The sequence below is a fragment of the Molothrus ater genome, chromosome 14 (assembly GCF_012460135.2).
Source record: "Molothrus ater isolate BHLD 08-10-18 breed brown headed cowbird chromosome 14, BPBGC_Mater_1.1, whole genome shotgun sequence".
NCBI classification, from domain to species: Eukaryota; Metazoa; Chordata; class Aves; order Passeriformes; family Icteridae; genus Molothrus; species Molothrus ater.
Genome location: NC_050491.2, coordinates 19,122,893 through 19,141,817, shown reverse-complemented (window position 1 = coordinate 19,141,817; position 18,925 = coordinate 19,122,893). Strand labels below are relative to the sequence as shown.

The following is an 18,925-nucleotide window of genomic DNA, read 5'->3' as shown; positions in this document are numbered from 1 at the left end:
ATTTCTTGCTCTCTGAATGGAGGGAAAGTCATTTAGACAGGATCTGGGTGAGGTCTCTGCAGCCCAGCCCCTGCTCGAGCCCCAGGTGGGCAGGGCTGGCCCCAGTGCAGCCAGCAGGAATAGGAACCCTGCACAGCCAGCCAGAGCTGCATTGCTGCAGGAACCCTGCACAGCCAAACAGAGCTGCACTGCTGCAGGAACCCTGCACAGCCAGAGCTGCATTGCTGCAGGAACCCTGCACAGCCAGCCAGAGCTGCATTGCTGCAGGAACCCTGCACAGCCAGAGCTGCACTGCTGCAGGAACCCTGCACAGCCAGCCAGAGCTGCATTGCTGCAGGAACCCTGCACAGCCAGCCAGAGCTGCACTGCTGCAGGAACCCTGCACAGCCAGACAGAGTGCACTGCTGCAGGAACCCTGCACAGCCAGACAGAGCTGCATTGCTGCAGGAACCCTGCACAGCCACTGTTGCACTGCTGCAGGAACCCTGCACAGCCAGCCAGAGCTGCACTGCTGCAGGAACCCTGCACAGCCACTGCTGCACTGCTGCAGGAACCCTGCACAGCCAGAGCTGCACTGCTGCAGGAACCCTGCACAGCCACTGCTGCACTGCTGCAGGAACCCTGCACAGCCACAGGAACCCTGCACAGCCAGAGCTGCACTGCTGCAGACAGCTCAGCTGACACAGGCAGCCTCACAGCTGGAAAAGCTGGGTTAGCTCAGACTGGAGGGCAACTGCTCATGGATTTCCCTTATGGGGCAGCTGCTCATGGCTTTTCCTTGTGGGGCAATTGCTCATGGCTTTCCCTTATGGCCACTGAGATTCACAGTTTGGGGCCCTGGCTGCTCACTTTGGGCCATCTCAATGCCCAGCTATCCCAGCAAGGCACTCTGCATCCTCCAGCTGCCCACATTTTACACTGCCAGCAGCCCCTGGGCTCCTCCAGATCCGTGTTACCCTCTGCCTGCCCAGGAGCTGATAAACTGAGAGAGGAGCAGCAAGGAGACAGATTAAAAGGAAATTCTGACAGCCAGAAACGTGGCTGTTTCTTTTGCAGGGATCTCCTGTCCAGGCCCCATAGCAATGTTAGCACCCTGAGGGTGGCACATACAAACTGGTGTGTGAGGGGCAAGGGCCCTTTAAAGCCGTGGAAAATCTTGACAGCACCTGTTTGCAGAGATTTATTTCATGTGGGTGCAATGCCTCATCCTTAAATCTAATCTTAGGGAGAAGGTGTAGGAAGAACTCCAACTAATTTCATTAATTCCAGATCAGGGGCTGAAAAAAGCCCCACTCAAACGAAATTCTAAAGCTTTTAAATTTGAAAAAAACCCCAACTTTTTTCTCCCTTTCCCACATTAAGGCTAGAAGGTTGGGTTGAGACTGGAGCCATTATTTGGATTTGAAAGATCACCCTTCAAAAATACCTGTTCAGTCAAGTGCCGAGAACTGGAAAAACAGATCTGGCTAAACACAGGTTAGAGTCAAAGTGATGTCCAAGGGAATTGCTCACCTCTGGAGTAAGCACAGCCACAGCAAACTACTTGTGCAGAAGAGTAATTAACCTCGGGTTGGTTTTCATGAGCAGGGGTTTGGGAGGATTTCTTGTGCAGACCGCAGCATCACCCACTCCAGGGGCACTGCCCAGTGAGGCTCCTCCCAAGCTGGTCCAGGCTGAGCAGATCCTCCAGAGCCTGGCAGAAATCCTGGCCCCACCGAAGCCAGCCACACCTGCATGGTTTAATCAGGAGGAGGATTTTGTGTCTCCTACTTGGATGTGAAATGAAAACGAGGGGCTCCACTCTGTTCTGCCACTCTCACTCTCCCCTGTGTCAGTCAGACTTGCCTTATTTCTTGTTACAGCTCCTGCTTTTGGGAAGGAACACCCACAGGTGCACACACACACACACCCACCCTTTCTCCAGGCCACCGTGTATTTTCCAGCTTAGCAGGTTATCCTGACGTGTGAAAATGTAAAGCAAAGCCCCATGCCAGCAGTGGCTGCATGTCCTGCAACCGCTGCAGGGGACAGCGGGGACAGGGACACCGTGACCCCTCCACGTGCCAAGAGCCCTCACACGCCAACAGCCCGGCCTTCAAAAACCTGCTGTCCTTGTAAAAGTCACCGTACAGCACGACACTGCTTCTCCTTTCCGACCAGAAGGGCTACACGGGTGTTTGAAATGCTAATTTTGGTGCTTTCTGAAGCACTGGTGACCTGCGGCCAGCCCCCATTCACAGCCCCTGTCCTGCCAGCCTGGCCAGCCAGCTCAGTGAGCTCCTCTCCACCCTGCAGACATTTTCACTATCACTCCTGGCGCTGTTCAGATTCTCAATGCGTGTATCTGGTTTCCAATAGTACTCGGGAAAGGTTAGAGTTTGTTTTAAATAGCTCAGCCATCTGTCCTGCGGTGCCTGATGGGAGCTGCAGGCATCCAAGCAGCCAAAACAGAATTTTTCAAACTGTCACTTTCTCGTTACAAACATTTCAGCTTGAAACAGAGCCGTGTCCTTAAAAAGAAAGTTAAGCCTATAAATTTCTTGTGCATTACACAAACACTGTGAGTCGTGCTTTCGCAGTTTCCTTGTGTTGTTTGAATTTGATCAATGCAAATATTGGGCCTGAACCTCACCAGCACCAGGCACTTTGCAAACCTCATTTGTGTATTTCGAGGCTGTGAACTAAAAATTACTTATAACAGGCAGCCATGAGACAGAACCAAGAACCAAAACAGCAGTAAGGAAAACACTTTGTGAATGGAAATCAGGCACATGGACCTACATCAGTTCCTAAATGCCAGCTGAAGCCCTGGGTTCACCTATTCTAGAAAGTTAAATCAATTTATTCACTTAATTCACAGGACTCACTTTCATAATTAAACATTCATTTTGAGGGAAAGGAGTGGAGGGCACACAGGCCAGCTACGTGCAGCAGCTGATACCCACAACTGCGAATACACAGCTGGAAAAATAAAAAATGGATGAGAAGCAAGCAGTGTTTCCTTAGGCAAATGCTGCTCCACATCAGACAACCAAGCATGGCCCTGCTGGCACCTACCCCACTGTGAAAATGCTGATTGTGCCCCTCGTACTGCCCTGGAAAAGTCCACACAATCAACTACCCCCGAGGAGTATCCAAGGAGATGAGAGACAACAAAGATATATTAATCAGAACAACATACCAAAGTTTATTGATTACTTCAAACAAAAGTTTCTGTAATGAAAAAAGAGCAAGTTGCATTCATAAAAGGTAACATTCACATTCAATTTCCTTGATATAAAGCAACATAAATGTATAAAATTGCATTTAAGTGAAAAAAATGTAAGGTTGCAGTCCTTTTTTGCAAGAAGCTGAAAATGTATCTGCTCATTGCCTGTATATAATTTACATTTTCTATACACTACATGGTTTTTTAAAAAAATTCATAGCTGGGAAATTGGATAAATGGTGCAGTATTAGGAAAATTTTTCAACTGTGTGTGTACAAATTCAATTTGAAGCTTTTATGCAATTCCAAGTAATTTATAATATTCTCATAATGATTAGGATTAGTTTTTGAAAAGTCGCTATGACTACACCAAGCTCCACTGTTATCACATAAGAGTTTTAGAGGGAATCTTAATTACTTTCCTTATCTTTCAGTGTCACTAGTCAGTGATAAAACTTCAACAAATTATTATGAGAAAACCCCAGCCTTTTTTCCTTCAAGTTTCTCCACCGAAAAGCCTGTACTGACCTTGACTGTACCTGGGGGCACCGTGAGGGCATCAGGGAACCCACCAGAGCATCCCTGTGCCACTGCTGCCACTCCAGTCCTGCTGCCTCACACCTCACAGACCTGATGAGCGCTTCTCCTGCCTCTCTCCAGCCTCAGAAGGGGCCTCCTGTGTCCCCTGAGCCACCCACAACAGCCGGAATTCTGCTTTTGCCATTGCTCAGTGACAGGGATCAGCTCTCCTGCAGGACCAGGGCACCCAGCCCTACACCAGTGCACTACCTGAAGATCCAAGCCCAAGAAAAAAACTGCATTTTCCCCAAAAGAGCTGCTATTCAAGACATTCCACATGAATTCCACCCTGCACACCTTGGGTTTGAACGTACAGCTATTGCAATGGCTTGTTCCAGCTGGAGACAGGACACTTGGAAAGGCCAAGAGAAAGATTTGGTTCTCAGAAGGCTCTGGCTTGAGACAGGCAGCAGAAATTATCCTGGTTACACGACTATTTGAACAGTTCACACACATGTCAGGTTCCACTGCTCCCACTGACACCACCAATGGAATCCCAGGGGAACAGACTCGGACCCTTGGAACAGAGCATGACACAAAGCAAACTGAGAAGCAAGGTGTCAAGCTTGGGACCATTCGGGCTTGGAATGGCTCTGAATCACAGGAATTAGGCATTTCAGCGCCCATTTTTCAGAGGTTATGTAAACACAAGTCAGCAACCGTGTATTTAAGGAGAATGGTTAGATTTGGCATGTAGAGCACATCTCCACTGCATTCATCACATACTTGATCTGTAGGCACCACATTTCTGCAAGGAAAGCTGAGCACGGGACAAGGTCTGCAAGTCGAATTCTAGGTCTGTGAAATGAGCTAGGAAAATGGGAAAATCAAAGAGAAGCAGGAAATGAGAGCTTTGCCCATGGGCACATGCTGGCAGTGCAGCTCCTGCCCTGCATGCAGCAGGCCATGCACTGAGGCCAGTGCAGAGTGTATGATACAGTGCTCCTGTCCATCCATCCCTCCCGTGCTGGGCGGGGGCAGAGCAGCCCCAGGGACTGTGCACTGCCCTCTCCCACTCAGGTAAGGCCATCCAACGTCCTCATGATGCACGAGAGGATTTGCCAGCAGCCGAACCGCAGGGATGGCAGCCAGAGAGCAAGACTTGATTCTTCCAACAATTAACAGTCTGCAGTTCAACAAATTTGGTGAGGGGAATGTTCTGTCTATCCCAAATTGTTCTGTTGACACAAAGCTGAGCGAGCAGGAGCCAAACCCAGCAGCAGTGCAGAGCTTGCTGCTTCTGAAAGGAGCCCCCAGGCTTCTCCCAGCAGCTCCTCTGGGGGACATCAGCACAAGGCAGGGACTGTCTCACCACCCAGCAGGGGCACACAGCCTGCTCTGTCACTGCTCATGACTTAACACAACAAAACAAGCTGCTCTTTCTGCACATGAAGTATCAGAGAGAAAAAAAAAAATATTGAGAGTCAGGCATCTCACCTCTGCTGTGCAGAACCTAAAGAGGAAAGTTCCTACTACCATGGTACAGGTAGATTTAAAAAGAACATGCCAATTTAAAAAACAAAATGTAAAATGAAATCAGGTTCATGTATTCAATTTTAATCTGTCTTCTTTTTTCTTAGTGCAAATAACTCAAGATGCAGTTTTATACAGCTGCAGGTTGACAGGCACAGCCCATGTCCCTGGGATCAGCCAAGGACCACACTGTCCCTCACCCTTTCAAGTGTTAGAGCCACTGCACCGTGCAGTAATGTGAGCACAGCCACAGGAGCCTGGGCACTGGGGCTCAGAGTCTGGCACAGCTCAACTTCTGGGATTCCTTTTCCCCCACAAAAGCTTCCTTCCATCACAAACAGCCACAGAACAACCTTTTCTTCACTCTCCAGCAGGAATAAACCATCAGCAAACTGGTTGTGGGAGGATGCTCTGGCACTTCCAGCACTGCAGGTCTTCACACGGACACCACTGCTGTGGACACACCACAGACTGTTTCCAGCTCCACCTGGAGGAGACAGTGGCCAAGATTTCTCCCAAATTTTCAGTGATCCTGCTGTGCCCATCTGGGAACCCATGGCTGGGGATGGCAGCTGCCAGCCAAGGCAGCACAGTCCCAGCACCAGGACCAGGACCAGGACCAGAGAGGGGCTCCAGGGCTGCCTCCACCTTCTGTGTGAGGGCAGCAGCCTCTTCCCAGTGCCTTCGGGGGGCTGCAGGGGAATGTGACTGGGTTGAAGTCTGTGCTACTTCTTTGGTCAGGCAGAGCAGGAGCTAGAGCAGCCCTGCTGCTCTCGGGCAGATCTGCAGCAGGCACAGAAGCCCCACAGTGTGAGATGGGGCTGGCACTGCACTCTTGCACTTTGATCCATGCTGTTTGGGTGAACTCCTAACGATGCTGTCTCAGCCTCCAATGATGCAGGATTTGGCAGAACTGGTTTTTCTGGGAGGGCAGGGAAGCCTCAAGACCAAAGCCTAACGTGGGGCCAGTGCCCTGGCTGCTCTCCCAGCAGGCTGCTTGCAGTCCTTGGTGCTATCAAAGGTCACTGCCAGGTTAAAACCATGGGGTTCCTACAGCACGACAATGTTTGTGTGGAGCACTTTAAGGTATCCTGAGAGGATATCTTTCTGCCAAATTAGTAACAGCATCTTCAGCCTTCACATAACCATTCTCTATACGTTTGTATGACACTAACACAGGCAGATCAAAGGGGCCAGCCTGCAAAAATCAGAAGGAAAACAAACATGTATTGCAACTGTTACATTCCCAAACCCATAAACCTTTCCCTGGGTTATTAAAAAAAAATTATATATAGGAGAAGAAGAATGATTAGGCCATGATAAAAGTGCCAAATATCATTCACAACCAAGTAATCAGATGATAAATAAATTTTCACAATTTGCAAAACGCTGCATGAAGTCCAGAAGTGGCATCTGCCCCACTGTCCCCTGCAGCTCCTGTGCTGGGCCAGCCACCTCCCAACAGCAGTCTGCCCCAGTATGTGGTGGTGGAGAGCACCACCTAATGCCAGTGGGGAAGGACTGGCTGCAGGGGCTGGGTGCCAGCTGCACTGGAGGCTGGCAAGGCTGGCTGCTGGCCCTGCCAGGCCCACAGATCTGATTTCTTTAGCAGCAGGGGTGGGCACGGAGGTGCGAGAGGTTTGTAGATAGTCTGCAGGTTTATGTTTGCAGCTCACCACACATAACATCTCTCCTAAGTGCAGAATTGTGAATTCAATTAGGCACTTTTACTTCTCTTATTCTGCTATTGGCTTGCTACAGAGTTGACAATCAGCTCGTAGGAGGATGCTCTGTGTGTGCAGACACACGGACAGCGAGACACGCCTCTGTCCCGTGTGCTGACACACACAGACAAGTACATGTGTTTAGTTCCCATCTGTGCAGATGAATTAAAACATACTTATTTCTATCTGACAGAACAGCATGCACCCTAGAGAAAGGGATTTTGGTACCATTCAGATGCAATACTGGAATCATTTTAACAACTGAGATTTCCATCCTTCACTGTAATGTATCAGCTTTTATAACCAGTGTTAGCACGATTCAGGCTGCACTCAAATTAAATTTTGTGCTAATACTAGACTGAAGTAGCAGTTAGATTGAAAGATTTGTTTACATATTGCCAAATATTTGAAAGGATCTGTACAGATATGGGATTCTGAAGTTGGACAGTACAACATTCCCAAATTAAAATGCATCCCAAGCATTGCATCTCCATTCCACAAGGACAGGTGCCCCACACCGAGAGTCAAGAGGATTACAAGAACCATGGTTTAATTGATTTGGAGGGGGTTACATTTGGTTAATCAATGCCTTTAAAACCATCCCAATCCTCAGCACAGGGTACCTGTTACAACACATTAGACTCATCTGAGAATGTTCTTAAAAGAAGAGGTCTGACAGAAGGTCTGGCCGACAATGAATCAGGTGCCTTCCTGCTGCTCTGCAACAGCGAGGCAAAGAGACTTATAGCACACGAGTCCTGGGCCTGCCTGGTCACACAGTGCAGGACACACAGCCCCTCTCACAGCTGCCCCGTTTCACAAAGGATGGGGCAGCACACCGTGACCAGCACCGCCTGGGTCTGCAGTGCCAGAGGCATGGGGGGTGCTCAGAAACTGCCCTGCTCCTCAAAGTGTTTGCAGATTCACGCTGCAGGTGCTTTTGAGGGAGCAGAAGACATCTCTGATCTCCTCACAACTGGTATTTTAGAACAGCAAGTAATGGTGGAGAGCTGCAGTGAACCCAAACACCAGGGACAGGCAGTCAGGGTGCTTGGCTGTGGGTGACCCCACCAGTCCCACAGTCAGCAGGTCCAGGACTATCCCTTGATGTGAGGCTCGTGGGCTGTGATCGCTCACACAAAGCACAACAGCAGCACTGACAAGTGGGATGGACTGGGGAAGCTCCTCCTAGGTCAGACAGCCCTGAGCCATTGGACAATTCACCCAGAGGACAACCAGCATCAATTCCACCTTGCCCCACTCCTGTCTGGTCCACTGAGACAAAACTACAGCAAGGAAGGAGAGCGTAACCAGCTTTGTCTGTGTCCACCTCACTTGGACACCCTGAGCACGACCAGCTCACCCAGCTGAGCTGCAGCAAGAGACCCCAGGGCAAGAGACAGACGAAATATTTAAGCAGAAGATTTAAATTAAGGCAAAAGGTGGGGGAAAGCGAGGTTCTGCTGTGTGAGCACATCTAAAAGGGGGTTTTCAGGAGTTAGGCATTAGAAGGAAGAAGAAAGCAGTGAGCAAGCAACACATTGCGACTCAGAAAGGAAATCACCTTATTCACTCCAAGAAAAGCTGTGATTGCTGGAAGTTTGAGAAAGCATGAAGATAGTGGATGTTCCTGAGGAAGGAAGGCGCTTCGTTACCTAGTTCACAACAGCACAAAAGACAGAAAATTGCAGTACAAGAAAGAGAAAGGCAGAAACCAAGGAAAACACAAATGCGCCTTGCAGTTAAAAAAACAAACAGAACCAAAACAAAATAAAAACAACCACCACATTACCACACAGAAAATTTAATAAAGGCTGAGCAGAGCTGATGTGCTGTTATAGGACACTGGGAGTGAAACCCTGTCCCTGACTGGGATCAAGGGCAAATGCCCAACAACCTGGCCTAAGACTTTCCTCCCCTTCCAGAAGGGACCCTTGGCCACCAAGCTGTGGTTCAGGCTCCCATACAATGTCCCTAATTTTGGTTTTCACTGTGTGCTTCCCTGGGGACACTGATCTTTATTCTGTTTCAGTATCAAGATCAGGATTCTTAACGAGGGTTTTGATTTGAAATCATCGACCTGGTCCTAGATGCCTTTACAAACCAGGCAGCTGACTCTGGTGTCTGATGGCTGGCACAGATATCCAGAGCTGGTATCTCCTTCAGGCACTTACAATAAAGCTCTTACTCAAAATGTACATTTAAATATGGCTCAGCCTATGTTTAGTTTGGGATGCACATCTGAAGAGACTTTTCTAGTTGACGCTCACTTTACTTTGCTAAGTGATTTCACAAGAGCCTTTGTTAAATGAATAAAAAGCACTCTTGAAAGTAAGTATTGCAAGAGGGGCTGGATCTTTGCTCAGCAGCTGAAGGCAGAAATGGGTCACCTCCCAGGTGAGCTGAGCTGGGGCTCAGAAATCCCCAGGTCACCCTTGCAGGGCACTGGCCCCAAGCTCTCCTATGTCTGCAGTTGAGAGCAACTCACTCCCAGCCATTCAACAGGGGTGTCCAGCTAGAAACTACTAAATCACACCCAAGTGGAAGGTACATGGATCCTCACAAAACACAACCACAGCTCTCTCACCATCTCCCCTGTTTTCACCTTCAGTGATGCGCCATCCCTAGGAGTGTCCAAGGCCAGGCAGGATGGGGCCCTGGGCAACCTGATCTAGGAATGGCATCCCTGCCCTGGCAGGGGGCTGGGACTGGGCGATTTTAGGGAGCCTTCCAACCCAAACCTTCCTGTGACTCCTTCAATGGCCAGGGGTGGGCGTTACCTGACTGCGTGTGAGCCCAGCCCACGTCCCTTCAGCTGTGCCCTGCTGCAGCCCTGGCACAGAAAAACCCCAGGCGTGACCAGAGCTGACCCTGCTCCCACTGCACAGCACCTGGGGACACAGCCAGGGGAGCAGCCCTGCCGTTCTGACACAAAAACAAACAGTTCTTCTCAGGACAAGATAGAGGCTGTTTGGTGATCGGTTCAGGCTGGACAAGGCTTATGCTCTTCTCTAGGAGACACCACATTCCCACCCAGGGAAGGCACAGCTTGACTCTCTCCCTGCTGCAGATCTAGGCAGGATTTTCAGAATAACTTTTGGACATGTGAAAGAGCAAGGCAAGACTCTAGAAAGCCTTCCTTGAGACACGAGTGGTATGTGCTATTGTTAAAGGTTCATCTGGTGCCTAAGGGTAAGAACAGTCTTCCTAAAAACACAGTGTGATACATCACCTCCATTCCTTACCTGATGATTTTTCTCTTTTATATTTTTTAAAACTATTAGAAGAATTTCTGGGAAAAGGCTGATAAAGATCAGGAGAATTATTGCCAGCCATGTGGAAACAGAAGTCAGCATATGAGCAAATACAAAATACATTCTTTGCTGCTTCAAGAAAGGCCTGAAAAAGAAAGGACACAAATAAATTCTGGTTAACATGGGTTTTCCAAGAAGATCAGAACCAAAGGAGACTTCAGGTAAAGCTATTAGCAGTTCTGCCTCCCTTTCAGACAGATGGATACAGCACAGAAACACACTGTCCATCCTTCTCCTAATGCATCTTCTGCCTCCAGCTGCACTGTTTCTGAAGAGTGCCATGAGCCATTTTGCATCTTCCACAGCTGTTTCTTTTCAGGGTGGGAAGGGGTTTGAATTTAGCCACCATCACTGATAAATTATTCACCTCATCAAAACCCAGGACATTTTATTTCAGTGTCAGGCTTGGCTATAGCTTCTGGTTTGGTTTTGACAGGGGAAATCCAGAGTCTCCCAGTCACAACAGGTTATTTGCCCCTTCCTCCTTTCCTTGATGAGGGAGAGCAACCAAGAGCTGCTTGTGAAAAACACCTCATCAGTAACTCATGACAAGGATCCCAAAGCTGTTTTTGCTTACTGTTAGATCAAAAATATTGAGCTATGCAAGTTAAACAGTAGGAAGAGTTTTCAGTAGAAAATTCACATTTAGGATAGAGATGTGGCCAGATTGCAGATCTGGATCTGTTGGTCAGCAAGAGTTAACTGAAGAGCTAAAGCTTGTGACCCCCACACAAAATACTGAAATCTGTTTCATATCCTTATTAGCAGGTTGCTGGATCAGGGATCCAGCCAATATCCCATGGCAAAGCACAGGTGTAAAACAGAGGTGCTGTGAATGTCAACTGAACATTGACTGCAGCACAGGAAATACAAAACTGTCATGTTTGTAATGTACTAATGTCACCTGCTTTTGCAACACATGAAACCTACAATCCTGGGTGCACTCACATCAATGAGAATTTCTCCTACTCAGATCCATCATTTCAACACCAGGACCTGGCTTTCTCCTGCTTATTTTCCCCTCTGTCCCAGAGGACCAGGTCCCCTTTCCCTGCATCTGCCTCACCTGTTCCTTCTGTTTCACTGAGGTTCTTTCCACCTCAAGTTCTTTCTGTCTCTCTCCTCCACGTGCACAAACAGACCCTAAAAGGTTTCCTCTAGAACCTCCCAACAAAGACAAGAGCCTCAAGCAGCAGAAAAGCAAACACCTCGTGCCCAAGCCGAGCACCTGGATGATGCCCAGGGTGTTCTCTCTTCGAGGCTCTTCCCTCCGCTGGGCTGAGGCCTCCTCCCACAGCTCTCATGGTGCAGCAGCCTCCTCCAGCCCTGCCTTTGGGGCCGTGGGGGAGGCAGCCCTGTCCCAGCCAGCAGGGGAAGGAGCAGCCCTTGGCACCTGCCAGCCTCAGGATGCCCTGAGGAGGGGGTGCTGCACTGCCAAAGCCAGCACCGGGCACTGCCCTAACAAAGGGGAAAGGGAACGGTACTTGCCAAATGACTCCTCCCCAAAAGAATGAGAAAAACACATAGAAAGCAAGGGAGCCCCAAATCACAAAGTGGTTCATCCACGTCCAGAATCGGGTATCTAACGCTAGCTGTGGGAACAGAGAGACAAAAACAGGCTTTAGATGCACAGTGCATTGCATTGCATTTATGTGACATTTCAGACTGGTTTCACATTAAGGCTGAAGGTTCTCCAAACAGCTACCTCTGTGCATATGGGCACCAGGAAAAACATTTTCAATGTCCACAGTCTGGCAGAACGTTAGCAGGGAAACAGTGGCGTTCTAATTGTAACTGACACTTTTAAATGGAATAAATTTGATGCAAGCCCTGATCCTACAGGAAAGAAACATCTAAAGGTTACAGGGACTGTAATTGCCTCCTGTCACCACCTGCTGTCCTGAACCAAACACAAAAGACCTTTTGTAAGGTCTTATGCAAACAGTTTGTTCTGGAAAGCTCCATGAAACAAAATAGATTTGCTATTGTTATTTGACACACGTGCTTTTGTGATCACTTTGGCACTCAGCCTTGTCTGAAACAAGGTGGACAAACCCAAATTCTCTATTGCTCCTCTCCTCTTGCTGCAACTAAACATCAAGAGGTGAAAGTGTGAGGAAAAGTCAACCATAACCAACTGCAGTCCTCAAAAGAGGAGAAAAATAGAAAAATAATTTAAACAAAACAAACACTGTAAGAGCACAGACTACACGAAGGAAAGCATAAGCAGGTTCTGCCTCTATGGGAGAAGATTTAAGTGTGGTGGGAAATACTCAGACACTTGAGCACATTCAGCCCAGGGTTTGTTTCACAGTGCACACCAGCCTTGGAAAGGCCTGCAAGGAGTGCCCGAGAAGGAAGGGAGGTGCTGACCTTGAGAGTGACGGTGAACACCAGCACGGTGAAGACAATCGTCCCAAAGGTCCAGTTCCCAAACACCTGCAAAACACACGGCACTGCCACAGCGTCCTGGCCTCCTGGGGAGGCACAGCACGGGGACAGGGACAGGCAGGGAGCAGGGGAGGGCAGGGACAGAGCCACAGAGCCACGGGACAGGGACACGGGCGCTCGGCAGCTCCCGGCACGCGCCTCGCACGCCACCCTGAGCCATGCAGTGCCACAGACAGACAGGTGACAGAGCTGGGATGTGACAGGGACAGCCTCCTACTAACAGCAATGTCAATGAGGACACAGTCACTGCACCACCTGCAGCTCAGGGTTTCTTGGCCATTTACTCAGTGTCTGCTTTCTCGCCACACCCATCATCATCATCATCATCATCATCTCTGCAGTCCCCTTGCAGAAGGCACCAGTGGGTACTGGTGCTGTCCCAGCTGGTTTGTTTGTGGGTACTGGGGACTATGCACACAAAGGAAAGCAGATACTGTCTATAAATCCAGTGATGGCAATGAATGGGAGAGATGCTTACCAAAGGCTGTCAAGTTCTGAATGCATACATTAAAACAGAAAGTGAAATGTAAAAGTTTCCAAAAAATGCAAAAAAATTAAAGTCAATAGGAGTGAAAAACGAGTCAATCAAACATACATGGATATTATGAACAATTGCTGGTAGCAGTTCTTACAGGCATAAGTGTTTACAGAACAGGACATAACCACAGATCTTATTGTAGTGCCACATAGATTTGACCTCTGAAGGCATTTGCAGAACACATCAGTGCTTCATGTTTCATTCCAATCCAGCCAGAATGGCTACAGATACAGAAGAGCACTGATCTGACAATACAGGGGCTTGGCTGCATATAGCTGGGGCCATAAGTGCTGGCAGTGATGCAGTGTATGGATGTACATACAGAAATTTCATCAGCTTCTCTCCAAGTGTTAGCCGCTAAAAAGAGTTTTGGTGTTTTCAGGGGTCACTTGTGATGGTGTAAAGAAGTTTCCCATCAGCCAAGATCTAATAACACACTGCACATTCCCTTGGGGAAAGGGTCCTGAAACCACTCAGGCCATCTGAGCAGCTGCCCTGCACTAATGATTTGCTCTGTACTCAGTTAACCAGCAAAATAAGAAAAAATGAGAAAAAAAGGAAAAATAAAAAAACCCTCCATCTTTTTTCCTCCTCTTTCTGTGCAAGTTAACCCCAGCAGCTCCCACAGCAATGCAAGTGCTCATCCCCACAGCAGAGGCACAAGCAAGCAGGCAGCAGGGACAACAACACCCTGATGCCACCAGCAGCTGAGGACTTGTGGTGGCTCCAAAAGAGAGCAAAAGGCCAGCCCAGCCCTCCCTGGGGCAAAGAGGCTGAAACCAGAGCCCCAGGCATGCAGAGCACACAAGGAGCCCTGCACCACGGCTGCCCTAGGGAGCACCATCTCAGCAAGGGGGGCTAACTCAGCTGCTCACAACCAGCCCAGCACGTGCTCAGTTCCAGGCTGTCGCTGGTGGAAGGACAGACAGACACTGCCCTGCCCTGGGCCAGTGCCTGGGATCCCACACAGGAGGGGAGAGCACTGTGCAGAGTGTTGCACAGAGCTGTGTGTGAGCCCAGTCCTTTTACCTAGTGAGTGAACCAGCTCTGCCCCGTTTCCATGGCGATCTGGAAATGTTTTATTTCAAGCATTTGCTGCAGGATCACACCATAAGCAAGGCTCCACTGTTGGACAAGACTGGAGACATAGTGCACAGCTCAAGCAGATATTCCCTGCCAGCACATCAGAGGCAGCACACAACACAAACACTCCTCTTCCTCTCTCTGGGGCCATTACCTTTCCGTTGTCTTCCAAGGACGAGTTTTGGAAAAGAAAATAAACCCCAAAGAAAAACACGAGTCCTTCAAAGGCGCCCAGAAAGGTCCAGTAGAGGAAGGGCCTCCACTGCAGCATGGCATTGTCTGACACCTTCCTGCCAAGAGATGGAGTAACAGCACCATCAGCACAGGCCAGGCTGTGCTGCACAGCTCCTCACAGCAGGGCTGGGGGCTTGGAGCCAGCCCTTGCAGAGGAGCCAAGGGGGGAAACCACAGAAATACCTGTCAGGACATAAAGAACACTTCTAATATCAGCTGCTGATCATGGGAAATCACAAGAGGTTCAGCATATGAATTGTTTTGTCTCTCTCCTCTAGTAAAACTTGGATGAAAAAAGCACAAAGTGAACAGAGGCAATGCTGTCCTGAACCTCTCCTACAGCCCCTGTGCTGCCCATGGTAACTGACATTTTCTGCTAAATTTTAAAAGCAGGGTAAGGCTAAAGAGCAGCTGTATGGGATGCATGAAATCCGTGGTGTGTTTCCCTCTTTTTGTTGAAAGCACAAAGTCCTTTTCTGAGAAAAGCTCTGCAAGTCCTGTTCCCTGAGGTGGTGTTTTTCTGCACAGGCTGAAAATAACCTCCTGAGTTGTATGGTGGGTGTTTTTATCACAGGGGTTGTAGCAGGAGGCTCCTGGCTGAATACAGGATGAGATCTGGCATGGAGGCAGCAGCAGCAAATGGATGGGCCATGATCAAAGCTCTGCAGGGAGCACACACAGGGCCTGGGGAGTGGAGGGTGGCTGTCAGGGCAGGAGAGAGTTAAAAACAGCTCCCTGCATCATTATTTTTTCATATTACTTTCTGTAAAGTCCCCACCTTTTCTGCATTATTCTCCTTAACTCCTAAAGCAATAGATCCACTTTCAGCAAGATGCACTTTGCACGCCTGTGTGGTGCTGGGCTCGTGTAACTGCAGTTTCTGAAATGAGATCCTATTGAAACCCACACAGGATGATGCTGTGACCACATTCTAACATGTCACAACTTGGGTCTGAGAGACCAGCAAGGATAAACCAGACTGGAAGCGTGGGGTACTGCAAGCACAGAAAATACAAGCAGCTTCCTCCCTGTGAGCTCTGTTTTGCATTCCCATTTCTGTCCTGCAGTGCTCGTGGTAAACAGCCTTTTCCAGAGTCAGGATCTGCACTGCAGCAGCTCAGCACTTCCTGCAGCAGCAGCGCAGCGGGCGCTCTGCACGCAGCAGCACATGCACACTCTGAATATCCCAACCAGGCTGTTCCCCTCCACACACACCCCAGAGCCCACCAGGGGAAGGCACAGGGGCTGCTGCTCCTGCTCTCTGTCGCACAATATTCAATTACCAAGCTATTTAAATATCCAGACCGTGGCATTTTGCCACGGAGTGAGGGAATATAGAGCTCTAATCAATCATGGTTCTGAGTGTTTGCTTCAGAATCACCCAAGCCCCTTCCCAGCCTTACAGCTCCTGCTGCATTCACTGCTGTTTCTATACCTAAGGCAATGTTCACACAGTATTTCAGGCACCTGGTAACTCCCTTTCCCTTTGCTGTCTGCAGAGATCACTCTTGGCTCGAGCACAGCTGTGCCACACACAGCTCCTCCACTGCTGAGGAGCATCACACCACAGTGGCAGGGCTGGCATGGGCCACAGCCCAGAGCAGCCCTGACCTGGCTTCTTCCCCAGGGCTGAGCTGACTGCCAGGCCAGGGAATTGGCAACAGGAAGGCCTGGAGAGGGGCTTCCTCCAGAAAACATCTTCCTTAGTCTTTGCTGAAGGGTGCCCCAAGCACGTGTGTGGGCAGGGCTGGCAGGAAGATGGAAAGCATCTCTGTTTCTGGGCAAGTTTGGAGCATCTCCCTGCTGCAACCAAGGAGAGAAAAAAACAGGCAAAGCAGAGGGAGACGGTCTAAGCTGTCCTTTTCCTGGGCAACGTGGCAGGACACAGTGTGTGGATTGATGAACAGAGATCCCTGGGTTCTGACAAGGGGACCTGGCCTGTGGAGGGGAAGCCTGGGGGACCACATCCATTGAGACAAGCTGAGAAACCACCTGCCTGAGCTGGGCTTCAGAAACATTCATCTTCCTGAAAATGAATGGATCTGTTTTCCTCCTGAAGGCTGCACCTCCCCTCCCTGCATTACACACCCCATCACGTGCTTGGCTCAAAGGTAACGTGAATGAATGGCCTGGCCACACTCACAGCTCCATTTTTCTTCTGGATGAATCCCACCTACAGTTTACCCTTCACAGAGATACAGCAGTGCAGTTTGCTAGACCAGATACTGTCAGAGAGCATAAGCAAGCAGCAATAGGCAGTAAACACAAGGCTGCTCAGCCTGAATGCAGGAACAGCAGAGCCAGAGGGACAGAAATGGCTTTTTCTGCCCTTCATGGTGATCCCCATCCCAGGACAGGGACACCTGCTTACACTCCTACACCCAGACAACTCAAACCCCAGGTACAGAGGTGAGCAGAGGCTTGCCCAGCCCAGCAGTACTCACATGTAGAGCTGAGGGTCCGAGGTCAGGGTGTCAATGCTGATGTGCTGCTCCAGGAGGCTGTAAGCCAGGATAGGCAGTGATGTGAAGCAGATGTTGTACATGGTCAGATAAGCAGCATCATACAGTGGCTTGGAGGAGGAACAAAGGGTTACATGAGACAGACAGAAAAAGGCCTCTCCACAAAGAAATGAAACCATAAATTACCAGCTTCTGCATACCCTCTGTCACACAGATCCCCTCCTTTGTCACCCAGCACAGCCTCATTGGATGCACTCTGTGCAGTGCAAGGGGGCACAAGGCACCTGCAGTGCCCAGGAACCTGCCCCACTGGCAGAAGTTTTCTAACTGGCTGGTCTCATCTCCAGCTTATCCCCAGAAAAACAGGACTGAACAGCCCCTATCACAGCTTTCCTCCTGCTGCTCCTGTGCTGCCATTTCTATTAATACATCTGATGCCTCCTGTGGCTCTCTAAAGACTAGACTGGTTTAGAGGAACTTTAGCTCCTTTTTTTAAAAAAAGGCGAGTGTTTCTGCCAAAACAAGCAGAGAATTCTCTCTCACCATTCACTCTTCCTGTTACTTTTGAGCCCCAATAGACACAAAAGCCCCTTAAGTTGACACGAAAGCCAAAGCTCTTGTCTCCAAGCACATGAACTCACTCACACATGGATCTGCCCCTCTGATGTTTACTTGGATTAAACAAAGCTCTGCTAACACCCCTTGTGTGTCTTCTTTTAAAAGACAAAAAGAACGAACCATTCTTCCTTCTGAGTGACATTTTTAATGCACTGAAATGCAGCAGAGGAGACAACATCAGGAAACTGCTCAAAACTCGTTCTTGTAAGAAAAGCAGAAGTAGCAAAATCAGGCACTGACAAACCAGCCAAACCCATCTCTCACTACTTCAGGAAGGTGTCCACCTGTGCTTACAGCTGGTGGATGGGAAAGGAAAGAAAGCAGATTGCTTTCTTTCCAGTTATGGCCTCAAAATATTATGTTCCAGATATGGTGCTGAGCAACAAGGCCAGCTCCCACTGTCCTCTAGAGCAAGGTGGTGAAGGGACAGGATGCCAAAAGCCAAGTCTCTGCTAGGAGGCCTCATCCTGCCACTTGCTTTTTATCTTGCCTTTATAGACAAATTAGTGGAAGTTACCTGCTGTGAGAATCCACAAAAGAACTGGTATAAAAACTGTGGTAAAATGAAGCAAAGGTTCTGGGAAAACAAAAGACAAATGGTCAGCAGGGAAGCACTTGACTTCTCAGTCTACACCCAAGTAGATTTTCCTGTTATCAGACGTTAGTGTCTGACATTACAACATCAGACAAGGTAGGGCACTTGTTCAATCAAGCACAAAACCCATCTGTGAGCAGTTAGTACCTGCAAGAGACACCAGAATGCTCACATAACCCTGGAAGCACTGTTTTCAATGGACAGGCACATGGCAGACACAGCCTGTCCCAGGGAGGGAAAACAGAGCTACAGAATATCCCACACATTTTTTTCCTGTTTATTATTTTATTCTACTGCCAAAGAAATGCACAGGATAAACAAAGAAATCAGCTGTACACTGCCCCTTACCTTATAGAAGAAATACTGTACAAGGTGTGCTATTCTCACATAATATAAATGCCCATGTGCTAGTAGCAGTTTTCTTAAATGTTTAAACTTTGGCACAGCATAGTCACTGTTTCTGGAGGCCTGGCGTCCTTCTTTGCCTTTTATCCCTGCAGACAGAAGCATGGCAAGGGTTAATCCCAAAGGGCTCGGATCTGGATGCTGCCCCCTGGGTTTGCTCACATCACTCAGTGCCTCAAAGGGACAAAGGCTGAGCTTCCCTCCTGAGAGCCCCAGGAGACCAAACACGAATACTTTGTGTG

General features: G+C 49.0%; 1 protein-coding gene across 6 annotated transcripts in view; it reads right to left on the bottom strand.

The window, feature by feature from the left end:
* Positions 1 to 3,159: 3,159 nt before the first annotated feature.
* Positions 3,160 to 18,925, bottom strand: part of ATP11C (ATPase phospholipid transporting 11C) — a 54,682-nt gene continuing 38,916 nt past the window's right edge. For 3 of the 6 annotated variants that reach the window (XM_036401969.2, XM_054516332.1, XM_054516333.1), the window contains exons 22-29: positions 18,627 to 18,772; positions 18,201 to 18,260; positions 17,048 to 17,175; positions 14,524 to 14,659; positions 12,671 to 12,736; positions 11,786 to 11,889; positions 10,229 to 10,382; positions 3,160 to 6,457 (exon numbers count right to left, since the gene is read on the bottom strand). In XM_036401969.2, the coding sequence (XP_036257862.1) occupies positions 6,341 to 6,457; positions 10,229 to 10,382; positions 11,786 to 11,889; positions 12,671 to 12,736; positions 14,524 to 14,659; positions 17,048 to 17,175; positions 18,201 to 18,260; positions 18,627 to 18,772 (911 nt within the window). In that variant the 3' untranslated portion in view covers positions 3,160 to 6,340. Of the gene's footprint in view, positions 6,458 to 7,606; positions 7,703 to 8,547; positions 8,639 to 10,228; positions 10,383 to 11,785; positions 11,890 to 12,670; positions 12,737 to 14,523; positions 14,660 to 17,047; positions 17,176 to 18,200; positions 18,261 to 18,626; positions 18,773 to 18,925 lie in introns of all 6 variants that reach the window. The other 3 variants (XM_054516334.1, XM_054516335.1, XM_054516336.1) reach the window with 2 other exon arrangements.